General features: G+C 33.6%; 3 protein-coding genes across 9 annotated transcripts; 2 read left to right on the forward strand and 1 right to left on the reverse strand.

Annotated features, from left to right (window-relative positions):
* Positions 1-4,481: 4,481 nt before the first annotated feature.
* LOC123206923 (RNA-binding KH domain-containing protein RCF3-like) lies at positions 4,482-10,300 on the reverse strand. Of its 4 annotated transcripts, XR_006500154.1 has the most exons (9): positions 10,139-10,300; positions 9,122-9,719; positions 8,143-8,574; positions 7,786-8,043; positions 7,408-7,671; positions 7,049-7,116; positions 6,672-6,738; positions 5,510-5,930; positions 4,482-4,863 (listed from the first exon to the last, which is right to left on the reverse strand). XR_006500154.1 is itself a non-coding variant. In XM_044624210.1 (8 exons), exons 2-7 carry the CDS (start codon positions 9,698-9,700, stop codon positions 6,693-6,695), a joined length of 1,647 nt encoding a protein of 548 aa, XP_044480145.1. In that variant the 5' UTR covers positions 9,701-9,719; positions 10,139-10,300; the 3' UTR covers positions 4,482-5,930; positions 6,672-6,692. The 4 variants fall into 4 exon arrangements, 3 of the variants coding, with proteins under 3 accessions (XP_044480145.1, XP_044480143.1, XP_044480144.1); XM_044624210.1 differs by having other exon boundaries at positions 4,482-5,930; XM_044624208.1 differs by lacking the exons at positions 4,482-4,863; positions 5,510-5,930 and adding an exon at positions 6,143-6,495.
* A 497-nt stretch (positions 10,301-10,797) lies between these two features.
* On the forward strand, positions 10,798-16,537 carry LOC123206925 (polypyrimidine tract-binding protein homolog 1-like). 3 transcript variants are annotated; one of them, XM_044624213.1, is made up of 10 exons: positions 10,798-11,096; positions 11,883-12,092; positions 13,067-13,129; positions 13,213-13,286; positions 13,393-13,488; positions 14,068-14,125; positions 14,190-14,294; positions 14,387-14,468; positions 15,646-15,711; positions 16,006-16,148. In XM_044624213.1, the coding sequence occupies exons 1-10, from the start codon at positions 10,914-10,916 to the stop codon at positions 16,014-16,016; spliced, it is 948 nt and encodes a 315-aa protein (XP_044480148.1). In that variant the 5' UTR covers positions 10,798-10,913; the 3' UTR covers positions 16,017-16,148. The 3 variants fall into 3 exon arrangements, with proteins under 3 accessions (XP_044480148.1, XP_044480146.1, XP_044480147.1); XM_044624211.1 differs by having other exon boundaries at positions 10,799-11,096; positions 15,646-15,758; positions 16,006-16,537; XM_044624212.1 differs by lacking the exon at positions 10,798-11,096 and having other exon boundaries at positions 11,940-12,094; positions 13,068-13,129; positions 15,646-15,758; positions 16,006-16,537.
* Positions 16,538-21,805: 5,268 nt separating this feature from the next.
* Positions 21,806-23,305, forward strand: LOC123206926 (expansin-A5-like). 2 transcript variants are annotated; one of them, XM_044624214.1, is made up of 4 exons: positions 21,806-21,937; positions 22,080-22,222; positions 22,304-22,592; positions 22,731-23,305. In XM_044624214.1, exons 2-4 carry the CDS (start codon positions 22,093-22,095, stop codon positions 23,038-23,040), a joined length of 729 nt encoding a protein of 242 aa, XP_044480149.1. In that variant the 5' UTR covers positions 21,806-21,937; positions 22,080-22,092; the 3' UTR covers positions 23,041-23,305. The 2 variants fall into 2 exon arrangements, with proteins under 2 accessions (XP_044480149.1, XP_044480151.1); XM_044624216.1 differs by having other exon boundaries at positions 21,839-21,859.
* The last annotated feature ends 4,063 nt before the right edge of the window (positions 23,306-27,368 follow it).

Consider the following 27,368-nt stretch of genomic DNA (forward strand, 5'->3'; position numbering starts at 1 on the left):
TAGAGTATTATATGAGAGAGATAAGCAAAGGGTATACTTGTAGTAGATGTATTAAAAAAAGGTTCTGATAAGCCTGAAAAAAATCTAAACTAAGAATATAAGAATATGAATCTTTGACGAATGGAATCAAAAACCATTATTATTTTGATTTCGACATCAGAAAGTGATGTGGAAAATTCCCTTTCTGGTATCAAGGGCTAGGACGACGAATAATAATAATACCGTTTAGAATCCCTTGTTACCCTCATTTCTCCTTCCTTTCTTTATCTTCTCCGCTTACTTTTTTACTTTTATCTTACTTTAGTGTCTTGTTCTAGTCGAATTTGATTCTATTAGAATAGAAAACTATTGAGACATTATAGGATATTTAAATCTGACATATCTATGTTTATCTTTCTTTTATTTTTTCAAATTAAAAAAGATTTTAGAAATAGAAATTAATCATATAGTCATTATAAAAAATTTTTAAAAAAAAATTATGACAAAATTATTCTATAAAACTATAATCTATTTCAACAAGGACTTGAATTAATAAAATAGAAAGTTCACAAAATTAGTCAATCTTAATCAATAATTCTTCAAAGATAATTAATTGGGTAATTAAGATTTCTTTTTAATTATTAAAAAGTTGGCCACCATTAAATAAGTGAACCTGAATCTAGAATTGGGGCCAAAGTTTGGATCAATAACTACTATTCAATTCATCTCTATCTACAAAAGCGTTGAGAATGAATTTGGCATATTGTGGATTTTAGGATTGAATTTGATTTAAGTTGTTTGAATTTGAGCTTTAGGGTTGAACTAAAAATTGAATGTTCATATTTTCATTGGTAATTACTAAAGTCTAAATTCTTTCAATAATAAGCACTTGTATCAAAATTTTTATAATCACATTGTGAATAACAAGAAATGGTAATTACAGCTATATATACAAACGGATAGGTATTACTGGATAATGTGTCATTATATTATTAGATAATTTACTTTTTAGTTTATTTCTAATTCAAAATCATCTAATTACATAATATTTGTATTTATTATTTGTGCAAAAAAAAGAATATATTAAACTTACAAATTATATAAGTGTTGAGTATAACGGTAATAATATCCATTTTAAGAATATTTTTGTTTGCAAGGGTAAAAAATTTAAGTCACAATATTCCATTTTAGAAGGAAAATGGAACTGAAGAAAAGAAAGAGTAGCAGAAAGAATGAATCCCCAGTGTTGGCCTCTTTGTTCTCATGTTTGGATTGCTTCTTCAAGAGGCTCTCATTTCCCCTTTTTGTAACATCATGATCCAATACCCCAATCCATTATCTATTGTGAATACAAAGTTGTTTGTTTTGAACACAAAATCCATCATTATTTTGAGCTTATTTTTAAATTGTACAACTCAAAATACATATTATTACTGTAAAAGTTGACATACTATTTAATCAATCATGTTATTATCCTTAAATGATGTAAAATATTCATACACACTCAACATCTTTTTTAGATTTTGTTAACGTAAGATTTGATTAAAAAAGAAACATTATTGATGAGTTTTGGCATTCTCTCTTTGTGGGTTTGGCTTGATTTTAATTTATGAAATTCACTTTATAATAATTTGAGTACAAATATGAGAACAAACCCAGATATATTATATGTAATTAAATTTTATTTTAGAGTAATATTATGTATATTTACTTTGGGTACATAATTTTATACACACTTATATGTCATCAACATTCAATCATATGATGACATATATAAATGTGTATATATTTATATACCTAAAATATGTATACATAGTTTTATTATTTACTTTATCTTAAATTTAAAATTACTTAATTATATAATGACATATCACTTCCTATACCCGTTTTTGTATTTATTGTTAGTATATGAAATATTATTTCAAACTCAAATCGGTTTTAAGCATAGTTTAGTTCGGATCAAATTTACCCCTAATGAAATCTTAACCTTATAGCCATGAAATCATTCAAAACTTTCTTCCTAAGAACAGGGCCTACGTATTTCATTTGATTTGAGGGAAATGAATAATATTATGTTCTAATTTTCCTGACCATTATGTTCTTGATTCTTCGGTGCTAGATGCATGAAACTGAGGTAGAACCAATCTTCAAAATTTCCAGAATCAAGTCTGCAAATAATTACCATAAACTGCAGGGAGCTTGCATATGCAGACCCTACAATGTAATTCTGTTAGAATTAACATGGCAACTCCGATTCAGTAGCTGAAAAATGAACCGCCATTAAATAGCTAGCAGCATAAACTAAGCCATGTTCATGTTTAAGCTAGTAAAAGAACAGAAATGCAAACCTGCAGAAAGTCTGTGGAGGATTCGGCAAAAAGAAACTGACCTGAAGACAGAAACCCTCATAGAAGTTAACAAATTTATCATCGTAAATCTAGCATGAAAGAATGAGACAGTCATATAGCCAACAATGACTCGCCGATGACACACATTATGTTTTAATTAGTGTCACAAATTTAAGCATGACATAATGTTATGCAAATCAAAACTCCTCTTTAATCAAACTTGCGGATACGATATCCACGGGTAACAATGAAAGTTTCATCGGCAAGTCATCCTTGGCTGCACCACATAGCCTCATTCCCACATGCAAGACCTTAGATGATGAAAAAAATCAGAAAAGTGGCAGATAATCAAGAAGTTGATTTCCCAATGGAGAACCCATCATTCTTCAGTTGCATGAACAAAGAAAGAACCTAACAAAAACTGCGGAAACAAGAAGAGAACAAGAAGGAGATTGGATGGAAAACCCACATGGCAGTGAAGCCCTAGCAGTAGTTGTTGCTTATAAATAATTTTTAAGTCTTTTTTTTTTTCAGTTTTTTCAGAGCTATTGAATTCAAGTATTAAATGGTGCAGGGTTTTGCTGAAAGAGGGCAGGTATAGAAGTGTCAATTTTGTGGGTGATTCAATGAGTGAAAGAAAGTTGAGTTGCTTGAGGGGTTCATTGGTGAAGGATGTGACTTTGCATGGGTACAGAAACCAAGATTTATATTAAGAAACAATATGGACAGACAAGTCTCCATCGTCTAAGTTGATGCGTTAACCCTAAAGATCTACTCGTCACCAAATTAAAGTTGGATGCCAAAAGCTTCTGCCTCATTTAAGTCTCTGTAACTGTTTTTTTGACTGGTTTCTGGCAGTACTACTTCTTGGGTCTTTGCTCCTGAGTGAGTTGAGTTAGGTGGGATCAAATTTACTCCATTTAATCATAAAACGACGTGAGGGTCTGTCTAGGGGTGTAAATTGAGTAGAGCTGCACATGACTAGTTTGCGGTTCGGCTCTTGAGTTGAATTTGACTTATTGGTGGTGGTAAGCCAAGTTAGCTCATGAGCTTATAACTCAATTTCTGAAAAATATCGATTAATAAAATTATATACACAAATAATAATATATTATTATATAATTAGATATTCTTTTATTTCTAATTTAAAACTATCCAACTGTATAATAATATATTATTATTATATACAAAATTATATATATTATTTTTACACATAACACTACTCAATATCAATATATGTTTAAAAGTTTCAAATATTAAATTATACCCATAAGATCTTACTTTATTAATGTACATAAACAATAACGTATCATTATATGATTTGATACTTTAAATAAAAGATAAAACAATACTTAGTTATATCGAAACATATTATTATTTATAAATAAAATTATACACGTTATTTATATAAATAATTTTATTATATTTTGAATAAGAGAAGATAATTTATAAATAATAAAATTATATACACAAATAAAATAATATCATGTAATTAAATTACATATATTTAAATACAAAAAATAAAATAACATCATAAAATTAAATAATTTAAAATAATATTCAATGACTTTAGGATCCGTCACCTTTTATGGTCAAATTTATTCACATAAGCACTGACTACGAAGTTGGAATGATTTTTCAAAATAGAGTACACCTGGATTATTGATTTTTCAAAATAATATCATGGTTACTGGAATTCACCAGCTACCATGCTCTTTGAATTTTTATGAAAACAATTATTGATTTGAAACCTGGATTAGACCCATCCATCAAGGTTTAAATGTACATCAACCTTTAGGATTGCAGAATCGTGCAGCTGTCCAAATCCCTCCAATTGCATGGATGGGCTTAGCCTCCATTTTCAACTTAGTCAAGTTGAGACTCAATCCGAGTCCATTGGCTAGAAAAATATACTACATATCATCAAATTATAATTTTGTTTTAATTAAATATTATTCTAATGTCACTTTAAACAGTTTATCGATGTGATCGTCAGTCAAACTGATAAGACCAACATAACCCAAATCAACCCTTGGACCAGTCAGGACCCGATAACCTTCATGCATAAGGTTGATGATGGTAAGTTGATGGTAATTTGATCTGCATCTATACATCATTCCAATCCACCCATATTATGCATAGTTCAGTACAATATGCCAATATGAAGTCAATCTTTTATACACTTTCTATTTTTGTACAATCATATAGAGATACAAGGTAGAAACAATATCAGGCAGGTGAACAATGGGAAACAATTGAATTTGCTTCCAATCACTAAATTACCTGCAAGATGATATGCCAAAACCCGAGAGAGATACATTGAAATAAATTAGCCAAAGTTGGAAACATTCTCAATCACAGAAAAATATTTATGATTGAAGAAGCCAACGTGCTGTTTAGTAGATAGTATTCCATGAAAAAATAACATGCAACGTACCATTCAGATGAGGGCTCTAGAACTGCAGACATTTCTTTCCTAAGACAAGCTTCAAACCTTTACCCATATGAAATTGCCCAGAAAGTATGACCTCCAAACCTTACCCAAATGAAATTGCCAAGAAACCATGACTATGCTTTTGAATTCTCTTTTTTTAGTATTAGTCTTGGAATTTGTACAATAACTAGGAAAAAGAGAGTTTGCTTTGTCTGTCAAAGTAACCGAAAGCAGAGACAAATAGGAGGATCATAATGAATTTTTTCTTCTTTGGGACATCAAGATGAGATGGTTATGGTTGAAGATGAAAGAAAGGGAAGACAATCTTGTGTACTCATATTACACACGAGGAAGATTTTTGGTAAAAAAGGAAAAAACTGAAAATAAAAGGTATTTATTCTCTGCTCTAATTATAAGCCACAAAACTAAGAGAAATTAATTGAATTTCAAGTTTGGTAAACCTTAAAACAAATGTTATCTTAATGAACCGGAAATTCTCTGGAAGCTGAAAGGATTATGACAATGTTTTTTTCTGGTTTGAGAGATCTACAACTTTAGATGAATATTGTTATAGGTTGAAGATGAGAAAGAAATGGAAAAGATTGAAGAGAAAAGGTAGTCAGTGACTGCTTTCTGTTATCATTTTCCTATTTTCTAAAAACTCAAATTGAAAACATAACAATGCATATATGATACAAATTCCACAGAAAACTGAATAACCAGAAATCGGAAGCATGACTGAACATACCCTAAATTTCAGATTCCAACAATGCATATGTAAGCTGCATAAACTAGCAATTATTACTTCAGAGAACATGAATTAGCTAAACAGATAAGAAGGCTAAAAAAATAAGCACAAAAGAATATGCAAAAAATTGAAATTGAAAGGGAATAACCTGATAGGCCAAATTAAAAAATACAAATGAGATTATCTGAAAAACCGTAAAGAAATACCACATCCAGACAATTTGGGCAGAAAAGACGGGATCATAACACACTTCTGTTAGTTTTCTAACCAAAGTCACTCTACTCCACTAATATTAAGAGTCATATAGCCAAGCTGTGCACAAATCAGTATAAAGGCTCCATTATTCACTCTGCTGTGTCATGCATGTTTTTTTCCTCTTTTTTCCAGCAGGCTAGAAATGAAAGGGCAATATTGTAGACAGCTGTACTTCACAACCAAGGAGCACTAGATTGTAAAGACAAAGTATCGATGCCTACCGTTGAATTGAAATAAAGAAAGCATAAAATATCAATGCAACCAAATTAACCATGTAAATTTCACAACTTGGCCATACTAGTTTAAGATTCCAGGGACTGATTTCATATAGATTAAAACAACCATAAAAATGGAACACTGGAGCTGACAAAAGCTAGGTAAACAAAAATTGACACACTTAATATAAACGGCAAAAGATGGAGGCAACATAGTTTTGTACTAAGAAAAAAACTTCAACTAGGGAAAGATAAAAGCAAATAACGCCACAATATAGGCATGCTAGATATACAGGTTCTTGGGAGCACAGTATGTAGAGCTTAGTGAATTTGGTGTCATGGACATGGCAAATCTCAATAGAGAACAAAAAAGTCTTCCACATTTTTTTAGTCTGTATTAAGTACATGCATGAGGGTGGGCCATGAGTATGTCAACCCTGGTTCATCTGGTCTTCCAATTTAGGCAGGCTTCATCAAAAGAGGCAGTGGGCTGGCTTCAGGCTTCATGGATCTCAGCTGTTCAATTGGGAAGGGAGAGGCAACAGTGGGAAAACAAGAACATCAGAATCCTACATATAGGGAGTTGGATAGGTATATATCAAACTGTCATATACTAGTAAGTGACTGGCCTAGACAAAAGGATTTTGTTAGTTATATCAATTAAGAGGGTAAAAGGTGAAACCACAAACTACCTGCATGGACATCACTGGATTCTAGTAATAGCTTTTGCGCCGAGAAACAGTGGTATGGCTGGATAACCTGGTAACAGAAGCTAATAATAAGGACTCTCAGGTTATAAAGCAGCAAAACGATAAAATAACCATACAAAACAAAACAAAAACTAGAAACTTAAAGCGCACAAATGAGGGAATCTAATTAGAGACACTAGGACAAAATCCAAGGCATGCAAAGAAAAACTCCTATAATTCATCCTCAACTCAAGGAGTTACACCATCTGTAACCAGAGAGCATAACTAGACTGTATTCCAGGATAAGAAAAAATTAACTGATAAAAAATACCCAAGACATAGGGCAGTAGTAAGAACGACCAAAAAAAAGTAATTCTTACCCAGAAACACCACTACGTTCCGAAGAATAACTTCCATAAGCTCCATAAGAACTGCCACTACCACCAATCTACATAAATTCATAAAATTATTACACAGCAAATAATTAATGGGTTTTGCAGAAAATGTTTTTTTTTTTTTTACATAGCAAGGAAAATGTAAAAAGCCCGTATAGCAGGGCAAATGTATGCAAAGATATAAATTTAATTCAGGAAGAGATTAATATAACATAGCAAAACTTTAAATACATACATACATACATGCATGCATGCATACACATACACACACATATATATTTGTGCTGAAGTAAATTTGAAATGAATGACAGAGCAAGTAAAATTCATAGTAGTCACTAAAATACCTGTGAACCACCATAACTTCCATATCTATCAGTAGCCCCCAAATCACTTGAGCTATAGCCACCAGAATAAGGATGCCCACGCACATGCCTCTTGCTTTCTCTACTTTCATAGTTAAAGCTGTCTGATCCATTTTCAGGCATAGGAAGATATGGCAGAACTGGCACAAATGCAGAAACTGCACCTTCCCTATCAAAAAGATTAGCTCTTAACCGCTTGGTTACTTGTATGAGAGCATCCTTGGCAAGATCAAGGTCTCCAGATATCTGATCAACAGTTAGCAATGAATGGTTACCATTAAATATTAGATACAGAGCAACTAAAAATAAAAAAGAAAAAAAAATAAGAATACATGTATAAGAAAAGGCCTTAATATCTACCTGCACCATCTCATCATCTTCAGATGCTATTTTTGGAAGGCTATCTTTAGGAAGAATGCGAATGTTAGCTTTAGTCAGTCTCCTCATCTCAGTTATAATAGCTCCTCCTTTACCAATAAGGCAGCCAATTCGTGAGGTTGGAACTAATAGGCGGGTAGTGAATGAGATTAGTCCAGAATCTCTCTCAATCTTCTCACTGCATCTGGGTTGCAGCCGCACAACTGCTTCTATGCTTGGAGAGTATGTGTCCTCAAAATACTGGAATGGTGTAAAATTACAATATGATCAGCAATACACAGAAAGATCCTTCCCATTTATTAATTCTAAATACAGTACAGAAAAATGTTAAAATTCAACCTCCTTAGATGAAATAGATATTAAGCAATCATCTCCTTCAGTTGCTGAACTATCAACTTTGATGGATGCCCCCGATTCCTGTCTAATCTGATTGATTATGGCTCCACCCTTGCCAATCACACCTCCAATATTAGCAGTAGGGCAAACCAACCTAAGGGAAAATTCTTTTGAAGACATCTCATCCCTTGGAGCAGAGTATAAGGAGCGTGACCAGTCACCAGAGGTGTCACCTTTATATCCTCCATAATGACCCATCAATGGAGCTATTCCCACAATTGGGCCAGCAGCAGTTGAACCCATAAGTGAAGTGCTAGAAGAATGCACATTGGAAATAGCAGAAGCAAGAAAGTGTTGAGTCCGTGATGGATTTTCATGCAAGCGAGAAGCAATTTGGTAAAGAGCTTTTTTCACAACTGCAGCTTCCCCAGATATCTGTGCACCAACAGAAAAGGCATTAAGTAAGATCAGTTGGAAGTCTAAGCCAAGAAGGTATGGAAAAAGTGATAGCTCCTTCATTTTTATTTGTTTTCGTGGATATGAGTAAATTTGCTACATAGATACAGGTAGTCAAAGACTTTAATTAGCAGAGGCCAAAATGTTAGAGTGTATAAAAACCACTTCATGAATACAGATCAAAATCCAAGACATGAAAGCTCGATAGATGGCAGAAACACAAGCAACTCTACCACGCCATGAAGTAATACTAACACAATATCAACAGGAAAATAATATTAAAACATGACCTATCTTTTCCCATTACTCTCTAGTGGTAGATAATAAGATAGCTTCTAGAAAGAAGCTACTCAGAAACCACATAATGCTTTTCATATTTTTTGAATAATAGAAGCAATATTATATTCTGCACGGTTGCATGAGATCATATAAAAAAGTCTCAAAAACCATGGACAAAAAGCACAGGCATCTGTTATACAGTTATGCTAGCAGAACAAGAAAAGCTATAATATTTTGTTAAGAATACCTGCACAAGCTCATCTGAGCTCAAGGCACAAGTAGGCAAATGATCATCCTTAAGAATGCGAATCTGAGCACCGGTTTCACTACGGATATTCTGAACTATCTGTCCACCTTTCCCAATAACACATCCAATCTGATCAGATGGAACAAGAAGCTTAGCAGTAACTTGGTGACCTCCTTCTGAGTCCTCATCACCATTCAATTCATCCGCAACAACTTTGTCATGCACTTTGAAGAGCGCATCTTGGGCGGGAGATACTAATTTGCCATCATCTTCAAGGGAATTAGTCTCCTCACTAGCACTATAAATAGTAACCACTCGTTCCTCAGACCCCGGAACTGTCTCCCCAATCCTGATCTTTGATTTAGTGTCTACTCTTAACTGCTTGACAATCTCCCCACCCCTTCCAATGATGCTCCCAATCTTTCTTACCGGGCACAAGTACCTGTACACAGTATCATCAGAACCGATCACGAATTGATCTCTATCATCGCCTGAATATCTCCTCTTATTAGAACCATTGTCTGGATGGTCAGAATGCGAATGTGACCGCTTCCCATAATTATTCCTCTGACCCGCCATTAGCTAAGCAAATATATATCTGATAAATCATAAAACAAATAAAAAACCAATACAATGAACCATCCAAATTAATGTGGACTGAACTAATTGAAGAAGAGATGATGAAGAAAGAAGGCAAAACCAGAAGGAAGAAATCCACAATCAAGAAAGAAGAGAGAAATTAGAGAGAACCAAGAATACGTTATTTTCTTTAACACTTCCCACCCGTATCACAAATACAATCAAATCATAACCTTACCCAAAAAATCATCGTCTAAATTCTTCATGAAACATATGAAAACAAAACCCCTCGACGAAATTTAACATAAAAATTAGAATTGAAAATAAAAATTCCAAAAATAAATAAAAACAAAGTCAATCCATAATTCACATTAACTAGATCCGAATCCCGAACGATAAAGGACAACTCAAACCCCAGTTCGAGAACAGATACGGTACCGTATTGATAGAGAACAACTTCGAGCTCGATGGAAGTCGATGTATGGAAGAGAGAGAGTGCAAGATTTGGGCAAAAAGTTGTTCTTGCTTCTGAGTTGTGTTTGTTTTTGTGCTTGCTTGATTTCTAGGGTTTTGATTTTGACCTAGACCTAGCCTTGTATTTGGTTTCCGCTCTTTTATTGGAACCTGTTACACGTGCAACACAGGCCGTTTGATTCTTGATAATTACATAATTCCCCAAAAGTTTTGAATATTAATGTTTTTATTGTTTTTGTCCTAACTTTACTTTTTCCCTCTTACAGGAGAGAAAACTTCTTTTACTGAAAATATAAAAAAGATGCTACATAAATATTTTCAAACTTGGATTAAGTATAACCCTAATCTGAAAAACGATCTGGATCTTGATCAGCATAATTGGTTATTAAATTTGTGACAGATTATAAACATTAGAACTATATTTAATCAAATAGAATGTGTTACATATTCTTTATACATTCGAATTCATTCGAGTTTTAATAAAAATGGATTTTGCACTTATGAATATAAAAAATAAAATAGACATTTAATACCAATAATGCCCTCATCAACTAGTGCCAGAGATTCTTTCATTAAAAGCCCAAAATAGGAATTTCGACAAATATATCTTCTAATTGCTACAAAATCCTCACAGCACACGCAACAGAAACTATCTCATCTTCCCGAAAACAAAAATTTTCCCCAGGAAATTTCTAGGCAACCAAACGTGGTTCAAACCCTAAAACTCGTTAAAATCTAGATGTCAACCTCCAGCCAGCCACAGTTCCGATACACTCAGACTCCGTCGAAGGTCCTCCATCTCCGTAACCTCCCCTGGGAGTGTATGGAAGAGGAGCTTGTCGAGCTAGGTAAACCCTTTGGTAAGATCGTTAACACCAAGATCAATGTTGGCCCTAATCGTAACCAGGCCTTCGTTGAATTCGTAAGTACTTAGATTACTTTGTTTCAAATTCGTTGAAGATTGATTTCTTTTTATTAGCTTTACTTGGGAAAAAAGAAAATTTAGATATTTACGATGTAATTTGAATGTGATGAATTGGTTTTTTCTGTTATAGTAAAATTAGTTTGAGTTAATTAATTTTGTATGGTTTGGTTTTTGATGCAATTTATTGATAATACTTGCATTATGGGGTGACAATTTTAAGATTGTAACTTCAAACCGAGGGCAGTCAAGAACGACCAGTTTCTAAAATGCACGTCATTGAAATGAGGAGATAAGTTGGAAGTATGAGGTGAATAGAATGACTAGATAAGAGTGAGAATGTAGAGGTGGGGGTGGTTGACTATGGGTAAATGGGAAATTGGCTGAGATGGTGGACTCATACCCGATTTAGACATTCAGTGCTCCATGAGGTTGACTGGGATGGTTGAGTCATATCCAATGTTGACATTTGGTGCTCCATTACAAATGTTTTGGTTGAAAAAGTAGTGATAAAGTGATCTGAATTTTAAACAACTTGTTGAAATTAGTGCCCAATATGAGACGCTATGGTATTTATGTAGTGGAACCAACGGTTTGGGATCAATGCTTAGTTGGGTTGAGTTCTACTTGCATGAGAGTGCAAATTAAACTGGACTAGTGCCAGTACATCTAGTTTTAGCAAAGCCTTAATCAAATGACTACTATTTCTTGAGTAGTCAATGTTGGCAAATTACAATTAATTTTATTTCTTTTCTATAAGTTGATTGAAGTATTGAATTTTTGCAGGCAGACTTAAATCAAGCCATTTCAATGGTGTCGTATTATGCTTCTTCTTCAGAACCTGCACAGATTCGAGGTAAAACTGTGTATATTCAGTATTCTAATAGACATGAAATTGTCAACAACAAGAGTCTAGGAGATGTTCCTGGAAATGTTCTACTGGTAACTATCGAAGGTGTAGAAGCTGGTGACGTGAGCATTGATGTCATTCACCTGGTAAGTGTTTTTTGTTTCAAAGTATCCCATTTGGGCTCAAAAATATCACATTCACATGTTCATTTATTGTTTCCATTATCTACGACTTATAGAGCATGAAAGTAGCTTGTTTCTTGTGTTTTGTCTGGAATGTAATGCAGTTTATGCTTTTTTCTATTGTAATTTTAACTTTTGGTTATCAAGATGTTTCATGAACCAACAACATAAGTTGGGGTCTTGGAAATAGCTTTCAAAGCTTGAATCTTGTGCAATCCTATGCAATGCTTATATTCTTAGTTTTTTCCCACTTAACAATATATTGTGCACTGCAGCAGGAAAGAAATCATACATACCGATTGTTCCACTTTCCCTTCTCTGTCTGTCAGTTCTTTTTATCTTTCTAATGCATCTTCGTATGGAACATTGGAAATGTTGGCATTGCTCTGATTGAATATACTGTGATTAAACTTGGCATGTCACATGTGGTGACTGATGGAGTGATGCCTGATGTGTAATATTATGTGACTCGTTTGAGAGCAGTGTTATGTTGCTTATATAAAAAATCTTATGTCCTTCATAGTTGGTATTCTTCATTCTTATTTTGCATTTTATTATTCCCAATTTTGATAGGAAATCTTTGTGTTAATAGCTTTCCCCCTTTAATCAGTAAATAATCTTTCTGCCTTCTCATAATTGTCACCTAAATTAAATTATATCAATTTTGATTAAGATCAATTGAATCACAGATGGTTATGTCTCTTATTTAGATTTTTTCGTTGGAGACAGTTTGGAAATTTTATCATGCCCTTCATACTCCTTTCTAAGGTCTATCTTGACGCATATATGTACAGGTGTCATTCTGCACCTATATCTTATCCATTTGGATTTTTCTCCTTCTCCTGAATCAATGTTTGGAGTGGTACCTTGTGGCCTATTCATTGTTATCTTTTCATATTTTTTACCATCTGATAATATCTATCTGAAACTTGTTTCAGGTTTTTTCTGCCTTTGGTTTTGTGCACAAGATAGCCACTTTTGAGAAGGCTGCTGGTTTCCAGGTGAGAAATCAGAATTGGATTTTGGTAGTTTTGAATTTTCATTTATTTTTTGTTTTCATTATCAAATTTGGATATCTTGGCAGGCATTGATTCAGTTCACTGATGCTGAAACTGCATCTGCAGCAAGGAATGCATTGGATGGAAGAAGTATTCCCAGGCATGCCCTGACTCTGCCTCTCCCCAAAGAATTTTTCCAAATTCACTTTTGAAATTTACTTAGTTGGAATAAGATATTTAAGTTGTGTCATGAATTTTCAATTCAGGTATCTGCTTCCACAACATGTTGGCTCCTGCCACTTGCGTATTTCATATTCTGCGCACACTGATTTGAATATAAAGTTTCAATCTCATCGGAGCAGGTAATGGAGGAACCAAGAGGTTGACAATCTGATGTTTTGTTATTCTTCAGTGTGATCATGTTCAGTCTTTTACACTACTCTTTATTGTCTGCTTTTCATATCTGTGGTCTTTCTGACTTATGTGTGTGTTTTTGTTCTCTCGTATCTTAGTGAAGCTTGATAAACGGATCACAGATCTGTTGTCATGTAAGAGTAGTAATTTCCTTAATCTTTTGAAAGTAGTTTAATGTTTTTTCAAACTTCTTTGTCAGTATGTTACTTGTATATTTGTTGTGAACCGTATTAAATGAGGCCTTTGTCATTAATCCGTTGAATCTTCTCTACCTTGCATAAATTTTCTGGATGCATAGTGACAACCTGGCTTTTCATGCGTGTATATATGTTGCATGGATGTATTTTACCAAATTTGTTTATACAGTGACTGGACATTTTATGTTTGTATTCATATTCATATTTTTGCATTTTATGATTTTGTTTGGTTGTATTTCTATTCCTATTACAGTTTCTGAAGCTCATGTATAAGCAGTGATGTATAATACGTGAATGATAGAGATTGATCTTGTTTGATAAATACTGCAGGGACTATACGAATCCCTACCTTCCTGTGAATCCTACAGCAATTGAGGGTCTTATGCAGGTACCTTTTTGATATATCTGTCATATTCTGTTGTAATGATTGTTCTGACAAGTGTCATCTCCAGCCTATTGTTGGTCCTGATGGAAAGAAGAAAGAACCTGAGAGTAATGTGCTTCTTGCTTCAATTGAGAATATGCAGTATGCTGTTACAGTAGATGTCCTCCATACAGTGAGTAATTGTATATATGTTTCATTCACATGTATTACTGATTTATTAGTTCGATTTTATCTTATACAATGTTGTTTATTTACCTGCTACAGGTATTTTCTGCATTTGGCACTGTCCAGAAAATTGCTATGTTTGAGAAAAATGGCGGAACACAGGCTCTTGTTCAATATCCTGGTTAGTTGCCTTCCTGAGTGTTATTTTCTTACTTATACCTATGTTAACTCCTTTTTTTAACACAAGCCTCATGTCTTGGAAGCATCTTCATTTTATAATTCTAGCATGTAAGTTGCTACTTCACTACAATTTCTTCATTTTTTTGTTGACTCTTCATTCAAGAATCTTTCTGGGATTTGGATCATATTTTTGGCATGTTAATATATAGTTTAAACCTAAAAGGTGAATGCGTCTTTGTGTTCTTTTCCTCTTTCCTCTTTTGACTTTTTTCTTCACTTCTCCTATATGCAAGAAATTGGAGAATGAAGATGTTTTTAACTGATGTATTTTTGTAGACTTTTTAGTTATGGTAACACGAAAGTCAATGCTCGGGCAAATATGATTTTAGTGGGGGACAAGATTTCAAGTGTCTTAAGCCTAGACTAAGTAATGTCTGACTGAAGTCTTAGTTTGAATCATTACTTTTAAGAGTCTTAAAGTAGTCTATGGTACATTTCATTGAACATAATTATTTTGTGGGATTGACTATTGGACCATGGTTTTAACTAAGAGGTCAAGTGTTCAAATGCTCGGGGGCACTAACGACCAAGTTTTAGGGTCAGGTTATACTTTGCAGTTTTAAGCTTGGTGGATTCATTAGAAAGATTAGGAATTTGAATAGCAAAGAAAAAAATTTGTCCAATGCAGTAAAAGGTAATTGCTGATCTGTTGCGATATTTCAATCTTAGTGTGACATTGTCAGCTGCTTACTCTAATAAGATAGGTATGGGAGTCTGTTATGGATTTTGGATATTGGAGCTTTTAAAACTCTCTTCATTTAAATCAAATCATCATATTTGTCTAAGAGAGCAATGTTATCATATCCTTTTCTTGAAGTTCAGGATTTATCAACCATTCCTTTTAGTTCAGCTTCCATCATCTCGCTTATGTTTTCTGTGTCCGTGCCTGTCCCCGAACATATTTGATAGTTGAACACTTTCTTTGTACAGACTGGAATTTATTTTGGGAACCGACAATCTTTTATCTTCATTTGGATGTTCTTCAATTTATGATACTTGGTTTTCTTATTTTAGTCTTTCAAGGCATTAATATGCTATATTATGTATTATTTTGTGTTCTTACCTTCTGTTTTGAGGCTTTTGTTAGGCTGTACTAATGTTAGATTTCTTATTTCCAGATGTCACGACAGCTGCACTTGCAAAAGAATCTTTAGAGGGACATTGCATATATGATGGTGGCTATTGTAAGCTTCATCTATCATACTCTCGTCATACTGATCTCAATGTTAAGGTATAAATATATGCTTTAAGTTAATGTTCATGAGAAAATAAAAGAGGAAAAAATATAGACATCCCTAGAAGAAAAAGTGGATTCATTCATGGTCGAAAAAACAATTGGCACCTAAAAAGTATGCTTCTTGACACTTGATTGCCCCTCTGCTTTGTTTCTTTTTTGTTCTGTCATTTCTAATTACATTATATAGTTCATGGGATTTGCCTAATAAACCATATTGACTTCTTCAAATTGCTACTTGTAGGCTTACAGTGATAAAAGTAGAGATTACACTGTCCAGGACCCCACTTTGCTTGCTGCACAGCAGATCCCTGCTGTCTCTGCTGCACAACCTGCATGGCAGAATCCTCAAGCCGTGTCCATGTATCCTGGCAGTGAGTATGCTGCCACAGCTGCCATGCAACCTCAGGTTCCTGGCGGACAAGTGCCATTATGGAATCCATCTGCGCAGGCGGGCGCACAATATGTATCGGTTGCTGGTGCTTATCCTGGTCAAACACACCCACCAACAGTTCCTGCCTTTGCCGGTGCACCAACACCTCCTGGTTCCTCACCCCTGTCACAACCTGGTATGGCGATGACACAGGCAGGTGTTCAGCCTAATGTACATCCTGGTGTTGTGTCAACACCGGGTCACCCTCATTATGTTCGATGATGTCGTATCTCTTCGTCCACCTAAAACTTGTGCCTTTATCAGCATTTCTTTATGTTGCTGTTGAGTCTGGAAAAAAAATTCTCATTTGATCTTATGTTGATGATTGGAAATCATTTTCTTCTTTCTTGTTATTTCCTTCGGGACACCATTAGAAGACTGCATCTAGATTCCAAACCATCTTACGATCATCTGATTGTATTGCAATTTTTAGCAAGAACTTTTTGTCGGCTTGCTTCAAAATTGATCCTACTGCCTATCCACCAAATTAATAGAAAGGGAGAAAGAAAAATAAATGAAGAATTTATGTGCGCTTTATGGCCATCAATGGCATTATAAGTGATTGTTCCTCAGCCAATGAAGCCACACTGCATGCTCCTCGATTGTTAAAGCATTTCAGCAATGGCAGATATATGAAATAATGAGTATTAATTTGTGTATCCTCCATAACATTTTATTATATGATTAAAAGATTTTGAGTTATAAATAACACTACGAAACATTGTTACTACTATACAAATTAATATTTATTGTTATTATATGTAGTTTTATTTATAAAAAGGTATTGGTGTATCCTATAATTTTTCAAAGATTTTCTCTTAATCGTTCTAATGTCTGAAAGTATATTGAAAACTCTAGATTTGATAAGTTTGACACGCATAGGGCCTTTTTTATGGTAACAATTTCTATGGTAGCTAATTTTCCTAGTAAGAGTAATATTCAATACACAAATACTAGATAGTGAATCGGTGATCTATTATCTTTAGTTTCAAAATTTAATCTCATTCACTGCTCTAGTATCGCCCTAGTAAAGTGCTTCCATCGGTGTTTATTTTCCTGTCTCTATGTATTTCACTGGTTCATCGGAAATTTCATTTACCTTTTGTTATACTCTAGCTTGGTTGTTTCTATTGTCCCAGGATTGACAGAGGACTTAAAAAGCCATATACAGATATTTATGCTTTATTTTTTTGATAACATGTGCATCATGTTTGTCTATATCCATTAGTATTCATTGTTTTAACATGAATTGGTTTCGGTCATGTTCCCCAACACCAGGACGTGAATTTGTTTTGGTCATGTAAAGACATTAAGAAAATTCCCAATTGGGTTTTATCTCTTGGACGCCTTGTTCCCCAACACCAGTATCCCTCAAACCTTTGAATTGATAACTCAGTTCCCCGGTAGGCCAAAGATGTTTGTCGAAGGGTCAATTTTCTCTGTAAGCCATGTGATTTCATGTGACTGTGGGTTCCTTTCAATCCTGAAATGTACTTGCCATTTTTACAGGAATTGTTATTCCCAGTAAAGTTTTGGCCTGTAAACATCAACCTGCTTCTTGCTGGTGAAAATATCCATTGACTACAATCTGATCGAGAGCAACTTATACTGGTTTTGGACAGAGACAGCTACTTCAATAATATACTCATTTGTTAATTGTTGATCAATTTTAATTATCGGGATTAAGAGATAATCATCAACCGTATTAGAGGTAAATTAAAATTTGATACAAGAAAGTAACAATGCTATAGATGAAATAGCACTGGTAACTTACCAACCCTTGTACATACTTTCAGATAGGGTGGATGTGATTTAATTTGAATTTAATAAAGTTTAGTTTGAGTTTAAGTTCACTCAAATTGGTGATGAGGCCATTGAAGAGCTGAAAAACTTTGGAGAAAAAAGGTTCTTAGAGGTGAAGAAAAAAAAATGTTCTAGCAGAAGCCGGAGAAAAAGAAAACTCACTAGAAAAAGGAAAAATCAACTAAGGCCAAAGGACTATTTTCCACCAAAGTTTTGATACATTCCCAAAATCATACTTGTAGGGTTTGAACAACCCAAAATCTCATCTATGGGTTAATTGCTATTAGAATTTTAAAATTCATTATAAAATTATTTATATTTTTCCCCCTAAGTTTTAAAATCTAATAACTTTACTCTTACTTAAATTTTATAACTTTAAGAAGTCACATTTTTCCTTTAAACCTTAGGTTTTTTACTTCATCCCTCCGACCACCATCTCCGATGCTGATAACCTTTCTTTTCTACCCTAAAAAGTTGACCGATACACAAGAAGAGATCTGGAGACTAGCAATTGGAGATCTTGTTAAAGGTGAAGAGATCGACAAAGAGATCTCTTCCAATCGCCAATGTCTTTAGATATCTTCTTGTGCACCGGTTAACTGTTTATGGTGGAGAGAGGAGGTCATCAACGCCAAACATGATGGTCGAAGAAAAAAACCCTAGGTTTGAGGAAAAAATGTGACTTTTCAAAGTTTGAAAACTTCAGACAAGGGTGAAGTTGTTAGTTTTTAAAATTTAGGAAAAAAATAATGAATTTAATATTTTTTAATATTATTAATAAAATAACAAGTTTACCCCTATTTCTAATAAAAAATTCTAATGACAATTGGCCCACAAGAGAGATTTTGAGTTTTTCAAATCCCGTGGCTGTGATTTTGGAAACTTGTCAGAACTTGGGTGGGAATAAGTCCTCTGGCCATCAACTAACAAGATAAATTAGTCATTTCACACATTAGGCCTAGCATTCACAGTGTCAAAGTCAGTCCAATTATGAGATAAAATCTTGATAGGATTGAAGTAACTCTACTAGGAGGTGTTAGCAATGGCATAAGGCATATTCTAATACATATCTTCATCCCTTTTAAATCACCATCAGGAGGAAACTGGCTGTAAAACTTACATCACAACCATTTGAAGGAGGAAGCTTCCTCTTTCCTGAAGCTTCATGATGTTGATAACCAAATGGCTGCATTCTGATTACCATGAAAGTTCACACTCATTTCCCCAAAGGAAGCCTGAATGCTGACATATTTAGCGGAGATGATTACTCCACATTTTTCGACAATCCAAGCTCATGCATGAACACATATATGTCTACAACCAGAATCCTAATTTGCCACTAAACTTCTTGTCAGTCAGCCCCTTCTAAATATTTCTACAAACATAAGTTAGTTGATTCCCTGTATCCTGAAAAAAGCTTAGTTTCACAAAGCACTAGAAGAACAGATAAATATTGGGTTTGAGCTCAGCTTGATTCAATAAATTGACTTAGTTTAAAAAGATACAATTAAAACTCATAACTTCCATATTTATTAAATATATTCAAAATGAAGGAGTAAAATTTTACTAATACAAAATTTTAAATTTTTAAGGGTATTATGCCCAATCCGAATAACAATTAACTTGACTTTAGCTTAATAATAACCAAATCAAACCCAATTTGATATTCACCAAACTGCAAGCAACTTGTGAGTGCCTCGGGTGGTTCAGAGCCCAAATTGAAGTTTGAAGGGTACTTGAAACTTTAATAGTTTATAGGGCTTAGCTCTTTCAAATCAATGAAATCTGTGAAGTTAGTTATCAGAGAAAACAAGTTAAAGGCCCACCTAATCTAGTGAAAAAGATTTGCCTCTTTTTTTTTTCCTGGCAAACTTTCCTTGGATTATGGAGTTCCAGCAATTATGCATTCCAGACTTTTCATTGCAGGTCCATTTTCTCTTGGTTAACTGAATTAGACTTTTTCCTTTCAAATCTGATCCGCTGTATGTACAAAAAGTCTTGGGGCCATGGCCAGTTTCATATCAGAAAAGAAAATTGAATTAGATGGTCCTTGAAAACTATAAATCCTGAAAGAGATCTTAATCTTGAGCATTCAAGCTCTTTTATATGTTAACTAATCTCCAATATTAAATTTAACAATAATATTTTATGTACAAACTATTAAATAATAATATACTCAAACAAACTGATATGTCATCATCTGATTAATGATTTTGAATTATAATAAAGTACTTAATTTAATTTTGCTTGTATTTATTAATATTTATTGTTTGTATATGTACTTAGAGTTAGATTCCAATTAAGTCTAACCTGAACATAAGCTAACTCAAATAAGTTTGAGTTAATTGAAGATGTCTTATTCGAGTTAGAGCACATCCCTATATGTAATATATCGTCTGCATTAGCCATGAAAGTGAAACCTTCTCTCCATGACAAAAAATGTACTTGCTTCCATGCAAAAAGCTGCTTTAGTTGATGCAGTGTCGAAGGAAAGTTAACTTTCATTCTGACTTGTATCAACGGTGAATCCTTACTAACAGTGACAAAAGACAACCCAAAATCAACTTTGTACTCGGGAAATCATCTGTAAAAATGAAGTAAAGAAGGAGGTCATATTTTGAGTTTTCAATCATAGTCTCTTCTTTCTCACCTCATAGCAAAGTACAGCAAGCCTTAGATTCTGACTGCCCTTTATCAACTTTTTGCTTCTTCTTATGATTTTATTCTTAATTCTTGTGTAACTTGAATCATAATACAATCATTAAAGATTTAGAGATGACTTGACTCAAGTTCTGAAGGAGGGTTATCCAAATTCAAGAAATAGGGATTCACGAAAGTGGATTTTTAAGGAGATTTATAGTGTTGGTGAAAAAATTAGACCGATAAATTTTACACTAAAGTAAATACAACGGATAATTGATGGAATAACAGTAATCTATGGTAAAGTGGGTATGATCTATAAACAGAACAGGTGTGATATATATTAGAGTATGAGTAAATGGGCCGTACAAACTAGAGAAAAAGCATAACAATCTCTTTTCTGTCTCGTATTTTCATCATTTATAGTGAAAATTTCTCTGGTTTCTACCGTAGTTTTTCTTGTATTGAAGTTCCATGTAAACCATGTATTCATGTTTCAGAAATGAATCAATTTATCCATTAAAGGAAAGCCACGTTGCAGGCAACCATTCACCATCCATGGCATGATAAATGAGACAGGTCAGTTGCACAATCTTGATCACGCAACTCACAAAACACAAGAACATTATACATGTGGTGATATCCCACCATCAAGTCCACTTCATTTAAAAGCATTTAATAGCAAAACCACTACACTGCATAGACGGTCTTTTGCAAACTCACTTCTCCATCATCTTTTGATTCATCAAAATATCTTCTTTCTAAAATTGCTACACTTAGAGTTAAGGGTGGATTCGATCAATTGTTCCACTTGAACAAGCTAAACTTGAGTTGGATTTATAGTCAGTAGCTCAAATCAAGTTTGGCATGTTTAACTCTCTAACCGTATTTTTTATCCATCTGATAATATTGATTATCTCATCAACAAGACTGTTTAATCTGTCGTTAAACTTCTGATGATTTTATACACCAATTCAAATAAGTTGAGGTTCAGCTGAGTATTCACTCTGCATCTGTAAATCTTTGAATAATGAAAAAAAATGTTGTTACTGTTTGAATGGACTTGTTCTCCTGGCATTTTCCTACCGGACAACTTCAGAATCACGCGGTTTGTGGCCCTAAACCGCTTGTAAAAGCTCTTAAAACCACGTTGTTTCTGTAAAAAACACAGTTCCAAAACCACTTAACAGTTGCATGCCACCAACACCTCAAAGATTGTCAGGTTTGATGTTGACTAACCTCTATTAATTCTCCTCAGCCTTGCCCTTCTTCTTCATTTCCTCAAACAACTACTTTCCAGGTTCATTTTCCTGCAACAATTTTCTCTTTCTTTCATAAAACTGCTTTCAAAATCATGAAAACTATATGCTTTGTAGTCATTATTTATAGTACTTACTACTATTTTGCACAATGCTGAACTGGGTACTCAAATTCTTGTGCAGGAAGGAAACAAAAATGGCTCTTCTGGGGACTCTTCTGGTGGGGTTTCTCTCAATGGTCTCTTCTGTTCAGGCTTATTATGGCGGTGGTTGGATTAATGCTCATGCCACTTTCTATGGAGGAGGTGATGCTTCTGGGACAATGGGTATGTGAAGTTACCAGAGCTATCAATCCGTAATAATATAACATATTTTTGACTTTTTTCTTTTTTTGGTGTTTTTTGAAGGAGGAGCTTGTGGATATGCGAATTTGTACAGTCAAGGCTATGGAACAAACACTGCAGCCCTCAGCACTGCACTGTTCAACAATGGTTTAAGCTGCGGAGCTTGCTATCAGCTCATGTGTGTTAATGACCCTCATTGGTGCCTTCCCGGCTCCATTACTGTCACTGCTACTAACTTCTGCCCTCCTGGTGGCTGGTGTGACCCTCCAAACCACCACTTTGATCTCTCTCAGCCCATCTTCCAACACATTGCTCAATATCAAGCTGGTATTGTTCCTGTACTCTACAGAAGGTAACAAAAACTTCATTTATTATTAAGGTATTGTGTATTTTAAACATAAAATCTATTTAACCATATAGGATATCTACCTATACCCAACATTACAGCAAGTAAGGCTAATTCTGGGGAATGGATTGGCAATTTTTGCAGGGTGAGATGCAAGAGAAGCGGAGGGATTAGGTTCACTATAAATGGTCATTCATATTTCAACTTGGTCCTTATAACAAATGTCGGAGGAGCTGGTGATGTGCATGCAGTGTCAATCAAAGGCTCAAAGACAAGATGGCAGCCAATGTCAAGAAATTGGGGCCAAAATTGGCAAAGCAACTCCTACCTTAATGGGCAAAGCCTCTCTTTTGTTGTAACCACCAGTGACGGTCGCAGTGTGGTGTCTTACAATGTTGCCCCTGCTGGCTGGTCCTTTGGCCAGACATATACAGGAGGGCAGTATCGGTATTAGTCATCAGATCGTAGATATTTTTGCATGGGGCCAAAAGACTGATTCAGAAATGGCCCTTTGTTGTTTTAATATGATTCTGAGATTCTGCCGTTCATGGCAGGCCTAGGGAGAGAAGCTGTAAGTGCTTTTACTGCCCTTTTGTTGCCAATTCATAAAAAAAGTGCTTTGGTAACGTAGCACTGTAATAAGCTATTGCAACTGCTGAATACCATCATGTTTGTATCTGAGTTTTTACCATTAAATGTAAAATTTAAAATTTTCCCTATTTCTTTTTTCAACTAACACATAAATTTATTTACTCATTGTTAATTCATATTATTATATCATTGTTGAGGCACTTAACTATTCATGTCTTTGTAACAATTGAATCATAGTCAATATTAAGGATAACATTACCCTTGATATTGTAACATAACCCTAATTTTAAACGCCATTTTCTAAGTTGTTATTATTGGTAATGATTAAGGATAAATTCAATTCGAATTAGTTTTGTTTTAATTCATCATTCAAATTAAACAAATTGATATTTAGTTAGAGTTTTAATTCAATAATGATTCATTTATCTATTTAATAATATTATTTATCTATCTAATAAATATTGTTAACTCTTACGACGATATTGTTTATCTTGATGACAAATTTTTAATAATATTATATATCAATTTAAATTAGGTATATAAAATCGATCTTAACACAAGTTTATCACAAACTTAAGCTCAGATTGAATTCACCCTTAACATGAATGTCATTATCCCAAGATTTCATTCATCAAATCAAAGCTGTTAACCACATGGGCACCAGAGATGCAAGATTTAAAATCATTTCAAACTCTTAACTTGATAATAAAACTGAAAATACACATGTGGTTGAACTTGCACCGTCAACAAGCTTTCCCTTTCTTCTGCAGGCATTGAGCCCCACCCCAACTCTCAAAACACCAGTGCAGGGTAAGTAGGTCCTTCTGCCTTAATGGTAATGGAGAAAATTTATAACGTGCCCGACAAATTTCTTGCTTCAAATTAATTTTTTCTGTGTGTGTGTGAGCCAGCTGGTACGCTAAGCGACATTAGGGGCCGGGGTGGATTCCAACGAAGTTAGTTCAATTTTATGTGAAACAAATTCGAATTAAGGTTTTCAGTTAAATATTTTAATTTGAGTTCAGTACAAATTTTCATCTAGTGAAATATTCATCCTGTAGGTTATAGTTATTGAATCCACTGATCATATTATTTATTTTATTAATATTTTTTTTTTATAATAATTTTGATTAATTTAAATTCAGATTAAATTCTTTTTAATTGGTCATAATAAATTTGAATTAAATTCAAATCAACTCATATTTGAGTTCGATTTGACTCAAATCTAACTTTAATTAAGATTGAATCTAAATCAATTCAATTCAATTTGATATTTAATTCAAATCGAATCAAATTCAAACTAGAACTTTAACTCTATAGCTCTATTCGAATTTGACTCAACTCTCTTTTTAATAATATTATTTATCTTATTAATAATACTATTTATTTTATCAGTAATACTATTTATTTTATACAAATATTTAAGAAAATATTTTTAATTAATTTAAATAAATTTAAATTTAAAATTCAAACCCGACCTTAAAGGACATTAGAATATCTAAGGTGTCTAATCAATATACCGACATGCGAGTGTTGATGGGTCCACATATTTATGTATCTTCATTAATTTTAGATGCCCCCAAGAAGAAAGAGTGTGAGATTGATAGATACAGATGGAGCGATGCACTGCCATGCATTACTAGTTAGAAAATGCTTCTTCTGTTGTATGCTGTTGTTGATGAGTGTTCGGATTTTTTTACTTGTTAGGCCTTCAAGATTTGATTTGATCAGCATTTTGTTGTTAGAAACTTACAATCTTGCATTGCATGAGTTATTTGAAGTTGTTTCTTTAGTCAAGTTTTTTAATTAATGGCCATGTATTGCCGTGATGCCACACAGACATAACTGTTGGAAAGTGTAGTTGCACAATTACGGTTAGGTTAAGTCTGAATTAAGTCAATTCAATATTTGGTTTGAATAAATCAAATTAAAGTATAAATAGTCTTAATTTGAGTTTGAATCAATTTAATTTAAATCCAATAAGTTTTCAATAGATTCTTTTTTCGGCAACTTCTCTATCAACCTTAAGGCTAAACTTAAATTGGATCAGTTTTGTTATAAAAACCAACTCAATTCAGATTAAATTCATTTAGGTTGAACCTGAATCAAACTCAAGTTGATAGGATCAACTTGTTTCTAAACCAAGCTAAACTTTAGTTAGAGGAAGTTTGACTCAGTTTAACTTTTGAGCTGAACGGATGGTTTGATTCAGTTCAATTTAACTTTCGATTCGATTTGAATCTTATCAAACAATTTATCAAACTAATATTATTTTTCTTACTATTGGGTAAAATGATATCATTTTATCAATGAACTGCAAATTCGAGTTATTCAAACTATAAATTTGAGTCATAAATCCGATCGGAGCTTCAAATTAGGGATTGAGTCGAACTTGAGCCATCCCATTTTTCATTCAAGGTAAACTCAATTTAAGAATGTTGAAACTTAACTCAATTCGTATCCACCCTAAACAAACATCATGGCCAACTTAATTGAGTATAACTTTTTGAATTCAAAGCAAGTTTGAGCTAAAACTTGTTCACACTTGGCTCGGATCCGCCGCACAATTCTTTTACCATGAACTTAGATTCAAATGGACATATGTTTGTCTTCACAAACTGAACCTCAGAACATACATTTGTTAACGACGTAAGATAAGACAGAAGTTACCAATTTTTAAGCCTCCTGCTCTCATATGAGTTTTTTTTTTTTTTTTTGGTTGAGCGTAGAGATTCATTCTACTGATGATGAAGAGACGCACTCTAATGTAAGCCCAAAACCTTAAGGCCTGGCCTCGGGCTTTGTTATCATTATTTTGAGTATTTTATGACATATATTTACTTGGCAAGATTTACATTGCTACAAACAAAGAGGCAAATCTGCAAGTGTGAATAATTAAGCCACAACCTAAAACAGAAATATAGATATATGATTTAATCCTGACTTTTACAGGAAACTAACAACAATTTATCTTCTAAAATTTCTCCCCGTAATTCCAATTAAGCTAATGTTGGAATTAATGACCAATTCGTCTATAATATGATATGCTGATATATATGGAGTCCCCAAGTTTGTAAATTCATTTAAAAATTAGAATTTTAGTTTGATTTTTCTTATGAATAACAATCATAATGTAAAAATATGGATATTATTCTCTTGAATGAGGACCGTCACGATTGTTTGGTGACCCTATTTTGATATGCTTTCTCTTTACAATTTTTTTTTGGTTAATTTCACACTCTCTAGAGTACTGTTTAACCTCAGTTTTCCAGAGTTGCAATGATATTTGACCCTGAAGTGAAACTAGACTTACCATGCAAGTTTGAAAGTAAGCTTGTATATATTTATCGTTCCCTTCTGATTAGTTTTTCGTTCCCTTACCCTGCAGTAATCTGGCCTGGCTGTCACTCACAGTAGCTGCTTATTTAAAAGCCATGCACTGTAATTAATATGATAGACACCTTGGATGGAAACAAGAGAGAGGTATATGTAACTTCCAAAGGTTGATTTGAGTAGCAAAAAAGGACATTTTATATATAAGAGAGTGTAAGTTCAAGATTTTTCTGACGATATATCAATATCAAATTTTTGATTTACCTGATTCAAGACCTAGAGTTTGTCCTATTTGATGTAGTTGGTTTCAATCTAATGTAATGGTTCAAGTGAGATTCCTCATTATAAAAAAAATAATAATAATAATAATTACAAAAATAATAATAATAATAGCATGTGTCAGTGATATTGAGATTTCAAACAATAGATACTGAACAAACTAATTGAAACAAATAATTGCATTGAATCTTGGAAATTTCAAGTTATCCAACACTTGTTAGGAGGGATTCAAATCCAACCAATTCAAGTTTTAAATTCATGTTTAGCTTGAGCAATCTAAAGATGAGTTGAAACTCCAGTTTGATAATTCAGTTTGAGTTTGAGAGTTCACTTGTGTCATCGCACTACGCCTCTTTTTATTTAGCCATTTTTCTTTTTCTTTTTTAACAACTTTTCTTCTTCTTCTTCCTAGTATCACTATTCACCATTCAAGTCCGCCTAACTTGAACTCAAACTGGTTATTCCGTATTTTAGCAAAACTCATGCTGATCTTGTTCTAGATTACTTTGGCTTTAATCCATCCAAAATTATTAGTCTTTACAATTTACTTTCCTTAAATCTTATAGCCTTTACTCGATT

Source organism: Mangifera indica, unplaced genomic scaffold (genome assembly GCF_011075055.1).
Source record: "Mangifera indica cultivar Alphonso unplaced genomic scaffold, CATAS_Mindica_2.1 Un_0053, whole genome shotgun sequence".
NCBI lineage: Eukaryota > Viridiplantae > Streptophyta > Magnoliopsida > Sapindales > Anacardiaceae > Mangifera > Mangifera indica.